At 36.8% G+C, this 21997-nt stretch overlaps 1 protein-coding gene and 1 pseudogene across 1 annotated transcript in view; both read left to right on the forward strand.

Annotated features, from left to right (window-relative positions):
- Nucleotides 1–21997, forward strand: part of TRAK2 (trafficking protein, kinesin binding 2) — a 77765-nt gene that overhangs the window by 27162 nt on the left and 28606 nt on the right. The window contains exons 2-3 of the mRNA XM_011974498.1: nucleotides 3981–4270; nucleotides 17611–17805. Of these exons, the coding sequence (XP_011829888.1) occupies nucleotides 4180–4270; nucleotides 17611–17805 (286 nt within the window). The 5' untranslated portion in view covers nucleotides 3981–4179. The remainder of the gene's footprint in view (nucleotides 1–3980; nucleotides 4271–17610; nucleotides 17806–21997) is intronic.
- On the forward strand, nucleotides 11747–14481 carry LOC105535418 (annotated as a pseudogene).

Genomic DNA, 21997 nt, shown 5'->3' on the forward strand with positions numbered 1-21997 from the left:
ATCAGAGAAATGCAAATCAAAACCACAATGAGATACCATCTCACACCAGTTAGAATGGCGATCATTAAAAAGTCAGGAAACAACAGGTGCTGGAGAGGATATGGAGAAATAGGAACACTTTTACACTGGTGGTGGGACTGTAAACTAGTTCAACCATTGTGGAAGACTGTGTGGTGATTCCTCAAGGATCTAGAACTAGAAATACCATTTGACCCAGCCATCCCTTTACTGGGCATAAATCCAAAGGATTATATATCATGCTGCTATAAAGACACATGCACATGTATGTTTATTGTGGCACTATTCACAATAGCAGAGACTTGGAACCAACCCAAATGTCCATCAATGATAGACTGGATTAAGAAAATATGGCACATATACACTATGGAATACTATGCAGCCCTAAAAAAGGATGAGTTCATGTCCTTTGTAGGGACATGGATGAAGCTGGAAACCATCATTCTGAGCAAACTATCGCAAGGACAGAAAACCAAACACCGCATGTTCTCACTCATAGTTGGGAATTGAACAATGAGAACACTTGGATACAGGGTGGGGAACACCACACACCAGGACCTGTTATGGGGTCGGGGAGGGGAGAGGGATAACATTAGGAGAAATACTTAATGTAAATGACGTGTTAATGGGTGCAGCACACCAACATGGCTCATGTATACATATGTAACAAGGCTGCACATTGTGCACATGTACCCTAGAACTTAAAGTATAATAATAATAAAAAGTAGTATTAGACAGAAGACATCATCTTTTTCTCAGGGCTGGTAGCTAGGGGGAAACTAACAGGAGGGCGCATTTGAGTGTGTACTGTATGTTGGGTACCAAACTAGGAATTTGTCATTTTTATTTAGTTCTCATGTCTGACCCTTCTTATAAAGGGTAGTTATTAATATCCCCACCTTGAAAATGAGGAATGAGACTCAGAAATGTTAAATAATGGTCCCAAGGTCAGAAAAGCAGTAAGTAAGGTTAAAATTCAGACTTGTCTAATGTCAGGCCACATCCACGGTACTATGTTCAGTACTGCTCCAAGCTGATCTTTCTGAGGAGCTCAGATGTAGACAGGGCATGTTCAAAGGGCTTATTTAGATCTAAAAAGTCCCCAGGAAGAGCATACCATTGCCAGATCACCCTTGATCTAGTGCACAGTCTGCAGGCTGGACAGGTTCCTGAATTACCCTGGAAGTCAGCGTTTTTCCTGCATGACTCTTTAGATGGACTTAGTTCTTAGTTCAACCTGGTTTTCTCTATTCTGGTATGCAAGAATTAAGACTAAACCATTAACAAAACCTCCAAAGTTAATTTGCAAAGCAGTTTTCTAGAACAGAGGTCCCCAACCTTTCTGCCACCAAAGACTGGTTTCGTGGAATATGATTCCACGAAATTTCATGGAACAATAATATGATTAAAAGAACCGCAGTTCTGTTTGAGAATTAGTGTGGACCAGTATGAGAGATACTTTGCTTTTATCCTATTCCTTTTCAGTCTCTCTCTCTTCACAAACAAATATATAACTTATTACTTAAAAAAAAAAAATGCTTTCTGGAGTGGGGCACAGTGGCTCACGCCTGTAATCCCAGCACTTTGGGAGGCCGAGGCAGGTGGATCACCTGAGGTTAGGAGTTCAAGACCAACTCGGACAACATGGTTAAACCCCATCTCTACTAAACTCCTTTTTTGGGAAGGACTGCTATTTATTATATCTTTTTTTTTTTTAGTAAAATGTTTTATCATTTACCAAGTAATAGAAATTGGTAAGAAATGGAAAACCCATGCCAATAACCACAGAAATGTTTGAAATTTTACTAATCTGTGGAGATCTGAAAGTCTAGGTGTTGGGAAATCCTGGTCTGTACTCACTGAATGCCACTCTTACCATCTCACTTCCTAACACCTTGCAGCCTATCTTTGGATCCAGTCTCTTGGCTGAACTGGTTTCAGAAAAGTTATCATTGATTTTATGGTCCCTTACCCCTTTTTTAATAAACCAAATTTTCCCTTTGACTTTTGTATAATGTTTAATTCCGTTCACATTCTATCTCTGAAACTCTCCTCCCTAGGATTTGCTCAAAGCGCTTCTCTATTCTGCCACAGTAACCATTTTCAGTCTCCTTTATTTACTTTATTCCTTTCTACTTCTTGAGGATAACTCTCTTGTAAAACATTGAATATTTATGATGCCTGTGAAGAGTAGACATGAGAATGAATTAACTATACATGGAAGCCACACGTTGCCAACCAGAGACTGTCTTGATAGAAACCAAATAAGTAGAATTGAACAGTTTTACTGATGACAGTTCCTGATTTTTTTAAGTATGCACATATATTTAGTACATTACATTCGTTTGTATGTTCCACTGTTATTAAACTATTTATTTATAGATGTTTAGTTCCAGTTGTGTGGTGTGTGCTTTTTTTTTCCCCCCAAACCAATACTGTATGGGCATCCGTATCCCTACATCTTGGCACACTTCGTGAGTATATCCATTGTGTAAATTCCTGGTGGTAGAGCTGCTAAGTTACAACATGTGTGCATTTAAAAGTTTGGTAGACATTGCCAAATAGCCTTCTGAAAGCTTGTACCCTTTGTACCTTTTTTTTTTTTTTTTTTTTTTTGAGACAGAGTCTTGCTCTGTCACCCAGGCTGGAGTGCAGTGGCGCAATCTCGGCTCACTGCAACCTCCACCTCCCAGGCTCAAGCAATTCTCCTGCTTCAGCCTCCCAAGTAGCTGGGATTACAGGCACCTGCCACCACACCCAGCTAATTTTTGTATTTGTAGTAGAGACGAGGTTTCACCATGTTGGCCAGGTTGGTCTGGAACCCCTGACCTCAAGTGATCGCCCGCCTCAGCCTCCCAAGGTGCTGAGATTACAGGCGTGAGTCACCATGCGCAGCCCCAATTTGCACTTTTATCAACAGGGTTTAAGAGTGCTTTTTTCTCTATACCATCTTCAGCAAAGAATATAATAAAACTTGATGTTTGCTAATCTAGTGGTGAACTTTTTTTTGTTTATATTTTTGTTTTAATTATGAGTGAAGTTGAGCATCTGTTGTATCAGTGGTTCTCAACCAGGGATGATTTTTGCACCCCCTCCCCCCAGCCTGCTGGGGGCATCTGGCAATGTCTGGAGACATTTTGGATAAAACTGGAGAGGGTCTGGGGAAGGGATTCCGCTGGCGCTTAGTGGGTAAAAGATCCTACAATGCACACGACGAAGCAATAACTGGCCCAAAATGTTAATTTTCCAGGATTAAAAAACCCTGTTTTGTATTATTCCATTTCATCTTCTTCATTGGTTTATTATCTGTAATTCTTGAGTTTTTTAATTGGTTGGTTTCAGGTTTATAGTATACTTCTTTAACTTATCACAGTATATCTTCAAGCCATATGTTACTATTTAATGTGTAATACAAAAGCCTTACACCAGTGTATGCCCATTCCCCCACTCCTGGCCTTCGTGCTACTGCAAAACATTCTACTTCTACTTATGTTATAGACTCTACAATACGTTATTAGTGTATTACTTTAAACAGTTATCTTTTAAAAAAATTAAACAGCTTTGTTTAAATATAATTAGCATGCATCAAATTACACATTTCAAGTGTACAATTTAACCACTTTTGATATGCATTTGTAAAACCATCACCACAGTCAAAATAATGAACATATTCATCATTCCAAAAACTTTTCTCCTGCCCCTTAGTAATTCCTCCCTTAACTCCAGGCAGCCACTGATGTGCTGTCACTATAGATAAGTGGACATTTTCTATCATTTTATATAAATGAAGTTATAAACTGTGTACTCTTTTTTTGTCTGACTTTCTTCCAGCATAATTATGAGATTTATCCATGTTGTATGTATCATTAGAAAAACATTTTTCATGACAGATATTTCAATTAATTAGATTCCTGTTGTTAAAGAGCGTGTTGTTCTAGTCACTTGATATATTTTTGTTTTAGGTCATGACTCTCCAGAGTGTGATAATCACATGAGAGTGCTCATTGCTACGGATGTCTTTTGATTCATCAGAGAAAATCTGTCCAAAAGAAAATATCCATGTGACCAAATCCATTTCATTATTGAATGGCTTGATGGATTTCCTTTACTCTGATTCATACCAAAGCTGTCCTTCTCAACCAAAGCAAGAAAGGATCCTGCATGAGTCAATCCCAGAATGCAATTTTTACATCACCAACAGGTGAAGAAAACCTCATGAATAGCAGTCACAGAGACTCGGAGAGCATCACTGGTAAGTCCAGTTTAATAAATATTGAAGTGCTGTCGCTTACGGGAGAAAATGCAAATGCCTCAGTCCAGCATATATGACCTATCATGATGAAACCCAAGCCTGCCTTTCTAGTCTGATGTCCTCAGGGAAAGACTGAATTAATCTCGCATCCCCTGTGTCTCCTGACACATTAAGAGCAATCTGTCTTTCATGTTGTTTCTTGTCTATGTTGGACTCCCCTGTACCCTGTGAACACCTGGTGAGTAGTAGCTGCATCATATCCATCTGATCTCCACAGGGCAAGGACAGAGTTACCCGTGTTTGTATACCCTGCAGGTACCTAATAGCAGTGCCTGGCACACAAGACTCTTGGGGCGTACAGCATATAACAAACATACATATAGGCCCATAACACCTTATCTGTAAGACTAAATCAAAAAACTCTGAGCACTCAAAGTTTTTTTCTATACTTTTATTCAAACACTCATTTGCCCATGAAACCAGACTTTGGCTGTTTCTGGACTTAACTCATTTAGTTTGAATACTTATATTTGCTGAAGATTTATTTATGTATTTAAATATGAGGTGCTGCCGCAAAACCAGCTGGGGATGTTATATAACATGCAGTTAATGTACAGTGCCACTTTTCTAAAAATCTGAAAAATTCTGAATTCTGAAACCCGTCAAAACCCAAAGTTTTTTTTAATTTATCCTCATTGAGGTATGTTTATTAAGATACAAGAAAATACACTTATTTTAAGTGTACAGTTTGAGTTTTGACAAAAATATCCACTCAGTGTAACCGCCAGTACAAACAAGTTCGAGAAGTTTTTATCATCCCAGAGAAAGTTCCCTTGTATACAGATCTCCCCACCCCTCACCTCCGGTTCCAAACAACCACTAATCTGCTTTCTGCCACTTTAAATTAAATTTGCTTGTTCTAGAATTTCATATAAATTGAATGTGTCTCTTTTGTGTCTGCCTTATTTTGTACAGCAAAATGTTTTTGAGATTTATCCACTTGTGATAAGTATCAGAAGTTTATTCTTTTTATTGCTAAGCTGGAACTTAACTCATCTCTGCTATTGTAGCAGAAAAGCAGCCATGGACAGTACATGAAAAAATGAATGTGACTGTGTTTCAATAAAAGTTGACTTACAAAACCAGGCAGGGGCAGCAATCTGAAGTTGGCCTGTGGGCTGTCGTTTGCTGACCTCTGCTGTACATCATCAACACTTGGTAATGTCAGTGGTTTTGATTTTAGCCATTCTAGTAGGTGTGTACTGGCATCTCTGAGATTTTAATTTATATTTTCCTGATGACTCATGATGTTGAGCACCTTTTCATGTGCTTATTAGCCATACCTAGATTTTATTTTGAGTTGTTTATTCAAATCATTTGCCCACTAAAATTTTATCTTACTATTGAAATGTAAATGTTGAATTGTAAGTGTTCTTTACATGTTCTAGATGTAAGTCCTTTGTTAGATAAATGGACCGTATTTTCTCCCAGACTTTGGCTTGCCTTTTCATCTTCTTACTGGTGTCTTTTGAAGACCTATTTTAAATTTTGATGGAGTTTATCAGTTTTTGCTACTATAATTCGTATTTTTGTGTCGTTTCTAAGAAATCTTCGCATAAAAGAAAATGTTTGACTGTTTTTACCTCTACTTTTAAGTCAGTAGTCTACTTTTTTGAGTATGGAATTAGATTAGGGTCCAAATTTTTGTTTTTTGCTTTCCAATTGGATATTTCATTGTTTCTTTACCATTTGTTAAAAATGGTCTCTTTACCCTTATTGAAATACCTTGATAATTTCACTGAAAATCACCTAATCATATATGTATGGTTTCTGTTTCTGAACTCTATCCTGTTCCTTTAATCCCTAAGTCTATCTTTACAGAAATACCACGTTGTCTTATTTACTGTAATTCTATAGTAAATCTTGCAATCAGATAATAATACAAATTCTCCAACTTTACTCTTTTTCAAAAATTATTTTGGCCATTTAAGATTTTTCACATTTTTTATATAAATTGTTTAATCTGCTTGTCAACACTTGAGCCCAGGAGTTCAAGAGCAGCCTGGACAACTAGCTGGGCGTGGTGGCATGCACCTGTAGTCCCAGCTACTAGGGAAGCTGAGGCAGGAGGATAACTTGAGCCTAGGAGGTTAAGGCTGCAGTGAGCTATGATTGTGCCATTGCACTCCAGCCTGAATAACAGAATGAGAGACCCTGTCCCTAATAATAATAACCAGCTTGTCATTTTCTTTCAAAAAAGAATGCTGGACTTTTGAATAGAATTACATATACTCTGTAGAGAATTGATAATTTGAGAATAGTGAGTCTCCTAATCCATAAACTTGATATATCTCTCCATTTACTTAGTTAGGTCCTCTTTAATTTCTCTTAACAATATTTTATAGTTTTTATTGCATAAGTCTTGCACATATTTATTAAATTTAGTCTTAAGTATTTTTTAAATGGCACTGTTTATTTAATTTCATTCTCCTACTGTGTGTTACTACTATAAAGAAATGAAATTGGTTTTTTTAATGTTGACCGTGCATTCTGCAACTTTGCTTAACTTACTAGTTTTAGTAACTTTTTGGTAGATTTCTTAGAGTTTTCTACATACACCATAATGTCTGCAAATAGAGACAGTTTTGCATATTCTTTTTCAATCTGGATGCCTTTTATTTATTTTTCTTGCCTTATTGAATGAGACACGATCTCAGTATATTGTTGAATAAAATGGTAATAATAAACATTCTTGACATATTTCCAGTCTGAGGAGAAAAGTTACAGCATTTGACCATTAAGTCTCTTGAGAATACCGTATATTAAATTGAGAAGATATCCTTCTCTTCCAAATTGGATGAAAAGTTTTTAGCATGAATTTTGTCAAATGGCTATTTTGCATCTGTTGAAATATTCATATGGTTTTTCTACCTTTGTCTATTAGTGTGGTGAATTCTGTTGGTTTAGTTTTGAATTTTAAACCAGACTTGCATTCCTGGAAAAAACTACTTGGTTATGATATATTATCTTTTTTATATATGACAGGTTTTATTTACTAGTGTTTTGTTAGGGAGTGTGTGTGTGTCTATGTCCTTCCTAGTTCCATTAATAAGGATTATTGATTTGTACTTTTTTCTTTTTTTTTTTTTTGCAATGTCTTTGCTTTATTTTGATATTGCTTTATTTTGATACTGGCCTTGTAAAATGAGTTGTGAAGTATGCCTTCCTCTGTGTTTGGAAAAAGTTTGTGTGGAATTGGCATCACGTTATTTTTCATGTTTTTACTTTTTAAACTAATCTAAATCTTTACATTTAAAGGGCATCTCCACAGATAACTTATAGTTGGGTCTTTTCTAAAAAGAAAATCCAGTCTGATCATCTGTACTTTCTATTCGCAGTATTTGGACCATTTAATTTTAATGTAATTATCACTTTAGTTGAGTCTACTGTACTCCTATTTTCTGTTTTTCTATTTGTTCCATCTTCCGTTTTTTTCTCATTTTCTTTTTTTAAATTTATTTTTTTTATTTTAATTCTACTGTTGACATATTAGCTATACCTCTTATTTTTCTCAGTGTTTTCTCTAGGTTGCAATACACACCTTTAACTTACCAAAGCCCATCTTCAAATAACATTATATTTAATACGGTGACACTCTTAAAACAGTATTCTTCCATTTCCCTCTACCATTCTACATATTATTATTATGCCTTTTACATCTACATATGTCATATACATAATACATTATTACTTTTGCTTTAAATTGCTAATTATGAATTAAATAAATTATGAAAATAAAAGGCTTATGTATTACCCACAGATTTACCATTCTGTTATTTCTTTGGTAGATTGAAGTTCCCATCCAATATGCTTTTTGCCTGAATAACTTTAACATTTCCTGGGATATGTGTTGGCTGGCAATGAATAGCCTTAGGTTTCTGCTTGTGTAAGAAATAAAATTTCTTTTTTTTTTTTCTTGAGAATGGATCTCATTCTGTTCCCCAGGCTGGAGTACAGTGACATGATCATGGCTCACTGCAGCCTGCACCTCCTGGGCTCAAGTGATCCTCCCATCTCAGCCTCCTGAGTAGCTTGGACCACAGGCATGCGCCATCAAACCCAGCTAATTTTTTCTTTCTTTTTTTTTTATATATTTTTATTTTTTTAATGTAGAGTCAGGGTTTCACTATGTTGCCAAGCTGGTCTTGAAATCCTGGGCTCACGCAGTCCTTTCACTTTGACCTCCCAAAGAGCTGGGATTACAGGAGTGAGCTACCACGCCTGGCCTATTTCACCTTTTAAGAAAGATATTTTTCACTAGCACAAGATTCTAAATTGGCTTTTTGTCCATGTGTTTTAATGATGCTGTTCCATTGTCATCCATCTATCTTGAAATGAATAGTTTGCATTCACTCTTTGTTCCCTTAAATGTAATGTGTCTTTTTTTTTTCCTATCTCTCTGCTTGTAGGATTTTTTTCTTTGTCACTGGTTTTTAGCAATTTTACTTTGGTATGGTTTTCTTTGTATTTATCCTGCATGGAGTTGAAATTCTGTTAACTATAGGCTTAATTGTTTTAATTAAACTTGGAAGAATTTGGCCGCCACTTTTTCAAATATTTTTTCTGTTCTTGCCTCTTTTTTCTTCTGGGACTGCAGACTGCTTAATATGACACAGCCACTGATGTTCTGTTCAGTTTTTTACCCCTAATCTTTTTTTTCTCTGTGCTTCATTTTAGATAATTTCTACTGCTATACCTTCAAGTTTACTGTTCTTTTCTTCTGGAGACTATCTAATCTGTTCATCTTATCTAGTGAATTTTTTATTTTAGATGCTGTACTTTAGTTCTATTTGAGTTTTTAAAATACAGGTATATCTTCTGTTTCTCTTCTCATTAAGTTGCTGTTTTCCTTTTAAATTTTTGAGCATATTAAAAAATAGCTGTGTTTAAATGCTGCTTACTAATTCTGTTATTTCTTTGGTAGATTGAAGTTCCCATTTTTTTTTTTTTTGAGGCGGAGTCTCACTCTGTCGCCCAGGCTGGAGTGCAGTGGCGCCATCTCGGCTCACTGCAAGCTCCACCTCCCGGGTTCCCGCCATTCTCCTGCCTCAGCCTCCCTAGTAGCTGGGACTACAGGCGCCGCCACCACGCCCGGCTAATTTTTTTGTATTTTTAGTAGAGACGGAGTTTCATTGTGTTAGCCAGGATGGTCTCAATCTCCTGACCTCGTGACGGGTCTGTTTCTGTTGACTCATTTCCCTCCTGGTTATGGATTACATTTTATTTATTTTTGCATATCTAGTAATTTTTTATGGACTGGTGAACATTATGAATGTTACATTGTTAAGTGTTTGGATTTTGTTGTCTTCCTTGGAAAAGTGTTAAAATTTGTTTTGGCAGGTCTTTAAGTTATTTGCTGATAAGGTTAACCCTTTGAGGCTTGTTTTTAATCTTTGCTATGTGGGTCTAAAGATCATACTGTAGACCATGCTCTGGTATGCTTGATTCTAGCACTGATTTAATTCTCTTACCAGTAGGCATGACTGGAAAAAAATGGACATATGGAAGAGACATTTGGAGGATAAAATGGTAGAGAAGGAGTTGTCAAGCCTGGGCAAGAGTAATAAATGGAACATTATCAGAATATGGAAGCAAGGTGAAAGAGCTAGTCTAAAGAATATTTAGCTTAATCTACTAAGCTGGATTGTACACTCATTTTTAATATTACATTTTGGAAGTAGGGAATTCATGACCTTGAATTTTCACAGGATTTCATTAATACCTATTTGAAGAAAACGTCTAGGGACTAGTATCTCTTGTAATGAATGTCACTTTTGTTCTTCATTTCCACTATACCCTTGAATACCTAATAGTCTGTTTTTAGCGCTGCATGTATTTATAGTCAACTTCTCTTCCTGAGTATTAAAATGACAATCTATATGTAATATATGTGCAGCAGGAAAAATTCGGATAATCACATGGAACTTGTAATAATAGAATTTGGATATATGTTCAGGTCTCTTATTTAAGAGCTCTGTAAGGATTGAGAGCTTATTTAGAACCATATTTAAGGTTTTAAATCTACCTCATCTCTGTCTCATTGTGATGATCAAGCCACTGCTTCTCCTTCTGGGTGAATAGGGATGTCTGATATTGCCAGCCTCCTTGTATTTAACTTATTAAAATGTCATTGTTAAGTCAAGGTCAAGTAGTAGGAATTTACTCTCTTAAGGATTTGTGTTCTTAACCAGTACTTTGTTGTTCTTTGCCAGAGCTAGAGCATGTTTCATTATACTACCCACAAAGGAAATACCACATCTCTTTAAAAGTGAGAGGGCTGACATGACATCCTGTATTTTCTCTATTTTAAGCCCTAGTATTTTAAGCATGTTAACAGGAATAACTCTCCTTTTTTGTAAACAGCTAAGTTTGGGAGGTGTTAAATGATGGGCAGTACTGGGAACAGGAAGATAGTGGCAGATACATAAAGACACAAAAGCCCAGTTTTGTTCAGAGATGGGGGGTGGGTGTTGTAGGTGTGCAAGTGAGAGAGTAGTGATGTAAATAGTATTCAGTGAGTACCTATGATCTGCCAGATACCCTGGGTGCCTTAATTGCTTATTTTAGTTACTTCTTACTACTGTTATGAGTGATAAATGATCTTTATTTTACAAATGAGAGAAATTAAGGCTCTGAAAGGATAAATCGTGTGTCTAACTTAATTAGTAGAGGAGTCACATTCAGAAGCTACGTCTGATGCCAAAACCCAGGATCTTTCTAATATTAAGAATGAAAAATAAGACAATAAGTAGATTAGACACCTGGAGGAATTAGGAGATATGTAGGACTAATACTGTATGTTGCAGACATGATGTGTAGGAACTTGCTTTCTAGGACAAGTTGTCAGCCTTTGTCCTGTAAATGGCAGATAGCAACAAGAATGGGTACAGTGCTGGATAGGAAGTCAAGACACACGTCTGGTGGTTCTGTAACTCGGCAAGTTACCCATCTTTAAGTCTCAGTTTCCTTATCTAGGAGGCAGGATTGGATGGTTTCTGAAAGTACCTTCTACCTTTAATACTCTGTAATTATTTAGATACTATAGCAACCTTATTTTAGCAATCTTGATTTGATCTCTAGGTCTAAAAACTCAATAGTAATACAGTAATAAAAGTAGCTGACAATAGGTCTTTCAGTCTTTTTCGCCCTCCCTTAGTCTCTGTCCCCAGTCCCTCCCCTCCCTACCCCTTTCTCTCATCTAGCTCAGGCAGTGTTTGTGCTCTGTTTGTGCCCGTGGGGGTGGTGGAGGCGATGGAGTAAGCAGGAGGCAGCTGCCAGGTGCGAAAGCAGAGCAGGAACCGCCTGTGTTTAGGGGGGCGGGGAAAAAGAGCCCCAGCTCTGCCCCTCCTAGAAGGAGAGGGAAAAGGTAACTATGACTGCCCAATATTGCAGCCATGGAGTCCATGTGGTAATAAATTGAAGCGTACTGTTACAAAAGTAACAGCTGATGTCACTAGTGCTGTAATGGGAAATCCTGTCACTAGAGAATTTGATGTTGGTCGACACATTGCCAGTGGTGGCAGTGGGCTAGCTTGGGAGATTTTTAATGGCACAAAAAAGTCAACAAAGTAGTGGCTGTTTTTGTCTTTGATAAAAAATGATTGACAAATATCAAAAATTTGAAAAGGATCAAATCATCGATTCTCTAAAACGAGGAGTCCAACACTTAACTCGACTTCAACACCCTCGACTTCTTACCGTCCAGCATCCTTTAGAAGAATCTAGGGATTCTTTGGCATTTTGTACAGAACCAGTTTTTGCCAGTGTAGCCAGTGTTCTTGGTAACTGGGAAAATCTACCTTTCCCTATGTCTCCAGACATTAAGGATTATAAACTTTATGATGTAGAAACCAAATGTGGTTTGCTTCAGAAGGCTTGTCATTCTTGCATAGCAGTGTGAAAATGGTACATGGAAATATTACTCCTGAAAATACAATTGTGAATAAAAGTGGAGCCTGGAAAATAATGGGTTTTGATTTTTGTGTATCATCAACTAATCCTTCTGAACAAGAGCCTAAATTTTCTTGTAAAGAATGGGACCCAAATTTACCTTCATTGTATCTTCCAAATCCTGAATATTTGGCTCCTGAATACATACTTTATGTGAACTGTGAAACAGCCAGTGATTTGTATTCTTTAGGAACTGTTATGTATGCTGTATTTAATAAAAGGAAACCTATATTTGAAGTCAATTAGCAAGATATTTACAAGAGTTTCAGTAGGCAGTTGGATCAGTTGAGTTATTTAGGATCTAGTTCACTTACAAATATACCTGAGGAAGTTCGTGAACATGTAAAGCTACTGTTAAATGTAACTCCAACTGTAAGACCAGATGTGGATCAAATGACAGATTCCCTTCTTTGATGATGTTGGTGCAATAACACTGCAATGTTTTAATACCTTATTCCAAAGATTATCTTCAGAAATCACAGTTTTTCAACAGACTGTCAAAGGTTCTACTGCCTAAGCATGTCATTGTGCAGAGAATTTTGACTTGTTTGACTTCAGAATTTGTAAACCCTGACATGGTACTTTTTGTTTTGCCCAGTGTTCTACTGATCATTGAGGAATGCACCAAAGAAGAATATGTCAAATTAATTCCACCTGAACTTGGTCCTGTGTTTAAGCAGCAGGAGCCAATCCAGATTTTGGTAATTTTCCAACAAAAAATGGATTTGCTACTAACCAAAACCCCTCCCGATGAGATAAAGAACAGTGTTCTACCCATGGTTTACAGAGCACTAGAAGCTCCTTCCATTCAGACCCAGGAGCTCTGTCTAAACATCATTCCAACCTCTGCAAATCTTATAGACTACCCATCCATGAAACGTACTTTGATACCAAGAATTAAAATGCCTGTCTACAAATGTCTTCCCTTGCTGTTTGTGTAAATTCATTAGTGTGCTTATGAAAGATTTTGGAATACTTGGATAAGTGGTTTGTACTTGATGATATCCTACCCTTCTTACAACAAATTTCATCCAAAGAATCTGCAGTCTTCATGGGTATTTTAGGCATTTACAAATGTACTTTTACTCATAAGCTGGGAATCACCAAAGAGCAGCTGGCTGGATAGGTATTGCCTCATCTTATTCCCCTGAGTATTGAAAACAATCTTAATCAGTTCAATTATTTCATTTCCATCATAAAAGAGATGCTTAATAGATTGGAGTCTGAACATAAGACTAAGCTGGAACAACTTCATATAATGCAAGAACAGCAGAAATCTTTGGACTTAGGAAATCAAATTAATGTTTCTGGGGAGATAAAAGTTACAAATATTTTGAATCAGCAAATTGACAAGGTTGTTAACCACATTAGAGCAGACCTTCTGACTGGCAGTGATTCCAAAAATAAAGAGGATGGGTTACAGAATAAACGTAAAACAGCATCACTTACATTTGAAGAAAAACAAAAATTAGCAAAAGAACAAGAGCAGGCACAAAAGTTGAAAAGCCAGCAGCCTCTTAAACCCCAATGCATACACCTATTGCTACTGTTAAACAAGAGTAATGACTTGACAGGCACATTGATGGATAATATGTCATCTTCGACTAGCCTTTCTGTTAGTACCCCTAAACCTTCTGCTTCAAGTACTTTCACTTCTCTTCCTTCCGTGGGCATTGGCATGATGTTTTCTATACCAGTTGATAATACAAAGAAAAATTTGACAAAGGGCCTAAATGCCAATATGGGCTTTCAGACTTCAGGATTCAACATGCCTGTTACTACAAACCAGAACTTCTACAGTAGTCCAAGCACAGTTGGAGTGACCAAGATGACTCTGGAACACCTCCCACTTTGCCAAACTTCAGTGCTTTGAATATTCCTCCTGCTGGTGCAAAGCTGACCCAACAAAGACCCACAGATATGTCTGCCCTTAATAATCTCTTTGGCCCTCAGAAACCCAAAGTTAGCATGAACCAGTTATCACAACAGAAACCAAATCAGTGGCTCAATCAGTTTGTACCTCCTCAAGGTTCTGCAGCTATGGGCATTCAGTAATGGGAACACAGATGAACACGATAGGACAATCTGCCTTTGGTATGCAGGGTAATCCTTTCTTCAACCCACGGAACTTTGCATAGCCACCAACTACTATGACCAATAGCAGTTCAGCTAGCAGTGATTTAAAAGATCTTTTTGGGTAAGGTGTCTTCCTTCTATTGTGAAGGATTATTTCAGTTTTATTCATGGGTGAACTGATTTACATCTTTATATAGTTGGCTTGGAGGAACTACTTCTATGGGAAAGTGAATCGTTCTGTGACAGAAAACATCTGTCACAGATACTATGCCAGCATAGTAGTTGTATGGACTTCTAACCAGTTGAGTTTTTTTTTTTTGAAACGGAGTCTTGCTGTGTTGCCCAGGCTGGCGTGCAGTGGCCGGATCTCAGCTCACTGCAAGCTCCACCTCCCGGGTTTACGCCATTCTCCTGCCTCAGCCTCCCGAGTAGCTGGGACTACAGGTGCCCGCCACCACGCCCGGCTAATTTTTTGTATTTTTTAGTAGAGACGGGGTTCCACCGTGTTAGCCAGGATGGTCTCGATCTTCTGACCTCGTGATCTGCCGTCTCGGCCTCCCAAAGTGCTGGGATTACAGGCTTGAGCCACCGTGCCCGGCCCAGTTGAGTTTTTTTAAAGCATTGAGGATTTTTTTCTCTTACCAACTCTTCAGGTTTTTAAAGACCCAACCCTTCCCAATCTCAAAGAGAAAAAGGACAGCTGAGTTATCTTGAGTAGCTGAATTTTTTAATCAGATGTTTATTTTGGCTTGTGAATCTTTGTGTTATTTAAAAAATTGAGTTGATGGTCATGGCAAGCTCATCTATTAAGTACTACATGGTACACAGTCTACCTTCACAAGTCGTTAGTGTTCATTTTAATATGTGAAAAATCTTGATGCTGTATTGATTTGCTTCCATTTAAGATGACAGTGAGAAAATGATAAGCATAAAGAGATCAGGTTATTTGCTTTTTCCAAACTTACTTTTCAGATGAACTAATGTTTAGTACAAAGAGACTGAGCAAATACTACAAAATTTAACTTAACCTACATTTCATTGGCTAACCATCTTAAATGTAAACTAATCATTGTAAATTATATTTTAGCATGGTCTGCCTCAAATGGTAATGTATTTTTCTGCATTCACTTGGATATATTTAGAATCACTTTGGTATATGCTGATTTGTTTGGATATTTGACAAAGCACTCTGATGTGACTTCCCTGACTACTAACTTCATATTTCATTTCAAATTCAAACTTCTGAGGTTGCAGCATATATGAATTGCATTTTCTTTTTTTTGTTGTTGTTGTTGTTGTTGTTGAGACAGAGTCTCGCTCTGTCGCCCAGGCTGGAGTGCAGTGGCCTAATCTCAGCTCACTGCAAGCTCCGCCTCCCGGGTTTATGCCATTCTCCTGCCTCAGCCTCCGGAGTAGCTGGGGCTACAGGCGCCCGCCACCTCGCCCGGCTAGTTTCTGGCTAACACGGTGAATTGCATTTTCAAAAGGAGATTTGTAAGAATTAAACTGTATTTAATGGGTAAACTTTTGAGATTTCTGCTGTATTGTTTCAAATGTAATAAACTTTACTTCTCTAAAAATAAAAAAAAAAGAAACTGACATTGATAGAGTGCCTCCAGAGTGTGCAAGGCATTGTACTAAATACTAGTATTTTTCATGCATTTGTCTCATTTAATTCATATAACCTAGGAGGTAAGTACCTTCTCCATTTTACAGATGAGGAAACTGAGGGTTAGAATTGAGGTAACTTACCCAGTGTCACATTGTGGTATGTGTAGAGTCAGGACTCAGACCAGAACTATCGCTATACCATATTAAATTTATGTTATGTGAAGGATAGAGAAGATTTTTTAGAGGAAACTTTTTTTCCCTCCTCCCTCCCCTTTCCGATTTTCTTCACCTCACATGTTTTGAGATTTAGATGTACCATTTCTTTAAAATAAAAATGATAAAGTACTTATTTCAGTGCCAGTGCTCAGTAAAATTTAATGCTATTTTTAAAAACATTTAGTGACTATGAGAATATACTAAAATGTAATTTTTCCAGATTTTGAAGAATCATCCACAGAATTCAAATTTTGTTATTAAAGAACATATCATTTTATCCCTTTGAAACTATTTTCTGCTGGTTGCTTTGTATTGCTTTTTCCCCCAAGCATGTAAGTTGAGATCAGACCCCTTTCACTTTGTTTTTAGAAAGTATATATCCAATTATTTTGTGTCAGTTAAAAATACTGTTTAAAAATTAAGCAGCCTGCCGCTGCTTCAGAGACATAGACCTCTTTTAAACAGTACTAAATAGGTTGATAGGAAGAAAATATGAAATTTCTACAAATTAATTCTAAACTTTAAAAGCATAGTTATAAAGACAGGAACAACAGACGGGCGTATGTGAGGGATGAGGGTGGGAAGAGGGAGAGGATCAGAAAAAATAACTGTTGGGTTACTAGGCCTAGTACCTGGGTGACAAAATAATCTGTACCACAAACCCCCATGACATGAGTTTACCTGTATAACAAACCTGCACATGTACCCCTGAACCTGAAATTTAAAAATTAAAAAATTAAAAATAAAAAAACATAGTTATAGTCACTAAGCAATATATTTAGATAGTATATAATTCAGATTTGTGGTATCTGCATGTTCGCACTCATGTGGAAGCTGACAAAGTTGATCTAGAAGTAGAGAGTAGAGTAGTGATTACTAGAGGCTAGGAAGGGTAGCAGGAAGGAGGGATCAGGAGATGTTGGTTAACAGATACAAAATTACAGCTGGATAGGTGGAATAAGTTCCAGTGTTCTTTAGCACCATAGGGTGGCTATACTTGGCAATAATTTGTTGTATATTTTCAAACAGATAAAAGGTAGGATTTTGAATGTCCTCAATGCAAAGAAATGATAAATGCTTGAGGTAAGGAATGTGCTAGTTACCTTGATTTGATCATTATACATTGTATACAGGTGTCAAAATATCACATGTACCCCATAAATATATCCAATTATTTTGTGTCAATTAAAAATACTTTTTAAAAATTACTGTCAAAAAAATGTATGCCATCATTTTTACTTTAGAAGTTCTCTTACTAAAAGAAAAAAAAACTATACTACTAGGATATACTAATAAAAATCAGTGGAGAAATGATCTTGTCTAGTATTTCTTTGGTTATCCTACTTTAGAAAAACTAATTTTCATAATTTGTAGCCTAGTAGAAGTTGAAATATATTGGATTCATTTACATAGACTCTCCTCTTCAGATGTCTGCTCCAATGAGGATCTCCCTGAAGTTGAGCTGGTGAGTCTGCTAGAAGAACAACTACCACAGTATAGGCTAAAAGTAGACACTCTCTTTCTATATGAAAATCAAGACTGGACTCAGTCTCCACACCAGCAGCAACATGCATCTGATGCCCTCTCTCCAGTCCTTGCTGAAGAGACTTTCCGCTATATGAGTGAGTATTTTTTTACTCTTTTAGTCTGTGCATTGAAGTAATGATCATGGGTATCTTGCTATCGATTTTTAAAGCATTGATGTTTAATAGCCATTGTTCAGTGTATACCTACTTTCATGTGAACTGATTTCACAGGAAGAGATAATTCTGTGTTACATCTGAATGCAGAAAGTTTGTCATCCTTAGGACTCTCAGTGTCCAGTGTTGCAAACATACTTAGATGTTTTCATGACTTGATATTTTCCTCAGACTGAGTAGAAAAGGGAACTTTTTAAAAAGCGAAGTGATTTAAAATTTTAATATTCCTTTATAACTGTCAACATTTATTATCCCAGTAGTTTGGTATCCTAAGCTATCAGCTTTTGACTTTTATCTTTATTAACATCTTTATTAAACACAGTCACAAGAATTATGTCAGCATAATTAAGCATAGTTCTTAGATACATAAGAAGTTTTAATAATGCCAGGATAAATAAATATATACTACATAGTAATATTTATTATTTAAGGATTCCTAAGTGAGAGACTGAGCCAGATTTGTCCTAAAAATAGGTCTGTTTTACACCAAGCTATTAGAAAAGACAAGGAAATTTTTGAACTTCGAGGTATGGAGACTTTTTGCATTTGATTTTATCCCAAAAATCTGCATTAAGGCTGAAATTACTTTTCTAAAAATTCATTTGGTAAAAAATGTTTTGTGCACAGTAGCTATCAGGATATATAATAAAATCTTATGAGTTCAATATTGATATGTTTGTGAAATTCCTTTAATTAGAATTAAGTAGGTGATTACATCAGATCCTAGACATTTTCCCAGTGAGTGCTTCAGTGTTTAATGCCAGATTGTTGTTGGAGAATGACTATTGTGCAATACTCATTTTCATCATAATCATTAACTTGTTTTTAGCACTAGTTTCCTAGAATTTTTTTCTAGTCGTTTCTTAGAACTTATTACTACTCAAAAAAAATTATAAACATTGTTTCAGCTGAAACTGAAATATCAAGAAGCCCAGTGAGTGTTGTAGTGTTTTAATGCCAGATTGTTTTTGATGTATAAATATAAATAATGTATAAACATTATTTCAGAAACTGAAATATCAAGAAGCCCAAATACAATTGTGTTTTTGTCCTTAATATTTCTTTTAAATAGCTAAATTAAGTTAAATTAAGGCTCCAAAGGTTTTCTTGACATTTTAGTTTGAGAATTTGCTTGCTTGAGATTTTTCTGGAAAATCGTTTTTAGAAGGAACAGTGTTTCTTATTTCTGGTTCCCTTTGTTCCTTGAGTGTTTAAATTTCTGAGAACTTTCTTTTCTTTTTTTTTGAGACAGAGTCTCGCTCTGTTGCCCAGGCTGGAGTACAGTGGCACGATCTCACCTCACTGCAACCTCTGCCCCCCAGGTTCAAGCGATTCTCCTGCCACAGCCTCCTGAGTAGCTGGGATTACAGGCGCACCCCACCATGCCAGCTAATTTTTGTATTTTTAGTAGAGACGAGGTTTCACGATGTTGGTCAGGCTGGTCTTGAACTCCCGACCTTGTGATCCGCCCACCTCAGCCTCCCAGAGTGGTGAGATTACAGGTGTGAGCCACCACACCCGGCCTAAATTGCCAAGAACTTTCAAACTGCAATTTCATCTGGATAAATTTAGTTTGTCATTATTTTGATAAAGTGTCACAGAAAGTGCCCTTCAGTTTATTTGTTCTTTGTCCTCTCAGCTACTGAGCGGCAAAACTATAGCTAGAAAGTAGTCTTAGATCATGATTTAATGGAGTTAACTTTTAGGATGAATTATAAGTAAAAAGCCTAGAAAATAAAAGGCAAAATTTAAAATACTTTCCAAGACTTTTTACAAAATGATAGTGTCCAAGGGAGCAATCTAAAACTTGAGATTAATAGGATGATACTGACCCATACTTCAGGGTTCTGGAAAACTATCCTATTTCTTTAGTGTAATGGTACTATTTTCACTTCAACAGTTTGAAAATTGAACTATACATGATATACCTAAGATCGTGAAACAAATAAGCTAGGATGATACTGATAATTTACCTTTGCACTGTACTTTAAATTCCACTGTTATTTTAAAGGTTAATGGTTAAATCACTTATAAACTTCATTATGCATTTACACCTTGTGAATGTAAAAGCTAAATGATTTATTTTATTTAGCAAATTGACCAAAGTTTAAAAAGGAAGATACAACACATTCTCTCACCCTTTCCCACAGTTTTCTATCCCTCTGAGATTTCGAGATTTGTGGTTTTGAATAATTACGATGTACCCTGGCAGACCATCCTAGAGCTCAGCTCCCTGAGTTACTTTGGGCATATCTCTTCCTCTCACATGCCAGTGGATACTTGTGCTTATTAAAATGAATTTTAACACGTAGTAAAAAGGCGGCACAGGCAAAGGCACTTTCTTTCTTATATAACACAAAGAAATTGAAAGAGCTGTGAGAAGATAGTGATTTGGAAGGAAACGTAGCCAGCATTTGAGCTTCGGAGCCTATCTCACAAGAAATGGGGAAGAGTGGGTAGTTCTCTGAATCCAGAAAGAGATTGTTTACTTTTAAGATAGAACATTGGGAGAGCAATGAGTGGGCAAAAAAATCAATCAATCCATCCCAGTCCCTGCCACACACATGTAAAGTTTAAGATGGTCAAAAAGCGTTTTACCTGCGGAACAGGCCACCCCAGGGTTTTCTTGATTTTATTAAGACTGAGTCCCAGAGTGAGCTGTGGGGGAGCCGTGCAATCAGAACACGTTACAGACTGTACCATTTATTCATTTAAAGGCTAATGTTAGAAACATGATTCTTTCAGGGGGTTTTATTTGGTAATAGAGGATCATCAGCTTTACCACTTCCTAAAGCATAAGAGGGGGAAAAATGATTGATTATCTAAGTTTTATTTTAGGCAGTGGTTCTCAAAGTGTGGACCCCTGTAATCAATGTCACTTGAGAAATTGTTAGAAATTCATATACTTGGGTCCCCTACTCCACCTACAAAATCAGAGACTCTGGGAGTGAGACAGTCCTAGCTGTCTGTGTTTTAAAGAGTCTTCCTGGTGATACTGATGCACACTCAAGTTTGAGAACCACTGATACAAAGCATTGCCAACCAAAGTAAATGGCCATTTCACACTGACATTAATAGGAGAATTAAGGAATTGGGGAGAGTGTATAATTTTGCAGACAAATATGGTCATAGAAGTTATTACTTCCAGTTAGTAGGTATACTTTTCCTCAGGCTCTGCCCTCAAAAATTATTAACCGGTACTGGCAGAAAAGGACGTATGACAGATGAAGTTCAGGAAGTGTTAACCATAAGCCCAGTCATAGAGGTTAGCAGATTTATTTTTCCCCTAGATAAACTCTCTCCTTCGGTTCCACAAGAGAATTAAGCTATATACTCTAAGACACTTAGCGTTTATACAATGGATTGCCTTATCATCCATGCATCAGATACTAGCTTTGTACAGTCCTTGGGAGAATTGAGAAAATTGTCATTCAAATGGTCTGTAGGGCCTGATTCTGCCCTGGAATCCTGTTGAGAAAGACTGCCCTAGATGGTGTGTATCATCAGTTTCTCTCAGTCATTTTGAAGGCAGAAATGTTTGCTGTATCGTAGCAGCAATGGCTGTGGTCGCTTCTTTAGGGTTAAAACCTCAGGACCGGTCTGTAGTTGTCAGGAGCTATTGTAGCTTTTACTATGCCATGTGGGCACTGTTTGTGTTTCATTTCTATTTTTTTGTTGTTGGTTTTGTTGGTTTTGGTGTGAGAACATTGGAGAGTGCTGCAGGATTAGAATTCTTTTTGGAATTCAATAATTGGGATAAAAACTTTAGATCTTGAAAAGGGACGTATGAGAGAACTATCAAGCACCATCTCATGTAAATGGCAGATACTAGAATGGATTATCAACGGTGTTTCCCATCCTGAAAATAATCTGAGATTGAGCCGGTTACTGTGAAATTATGCAGGGCTAGAACATAAAGTAAGGATTAGTGAAGTGCTTATGTATGTTAAACTCCCACCCCATATTTTCAGGAACATTAGATTCTCCAAATATTACACCAAAAATATTGCACATTAATTAACAACCTCTGGAAACAAGTTGCAAAATTGTTTTGTAAAAATATCTTATCATCTCCCTGATGTATAAATACTTTTTTAGAGAGTTAGGAAAGTGC

This window comes from Mandrillus leucophaeus, unplaced genomic scaffold (genome assembly GCF_000951045.1).
Source record: "Mandrillus leucophaeus isolate KB7577 unplaced genomic scaffold, Mleu.le_1.0 Scaffold146, whole genome shotgun sequence".
Taxonomy (NCBI): domain Eukaryota; kingdom Metazoa; phylum Chordata; class Mammalia; order Primates; family Cercopithecidae; genus Mandrillus; species Mandrillus leucophaeus.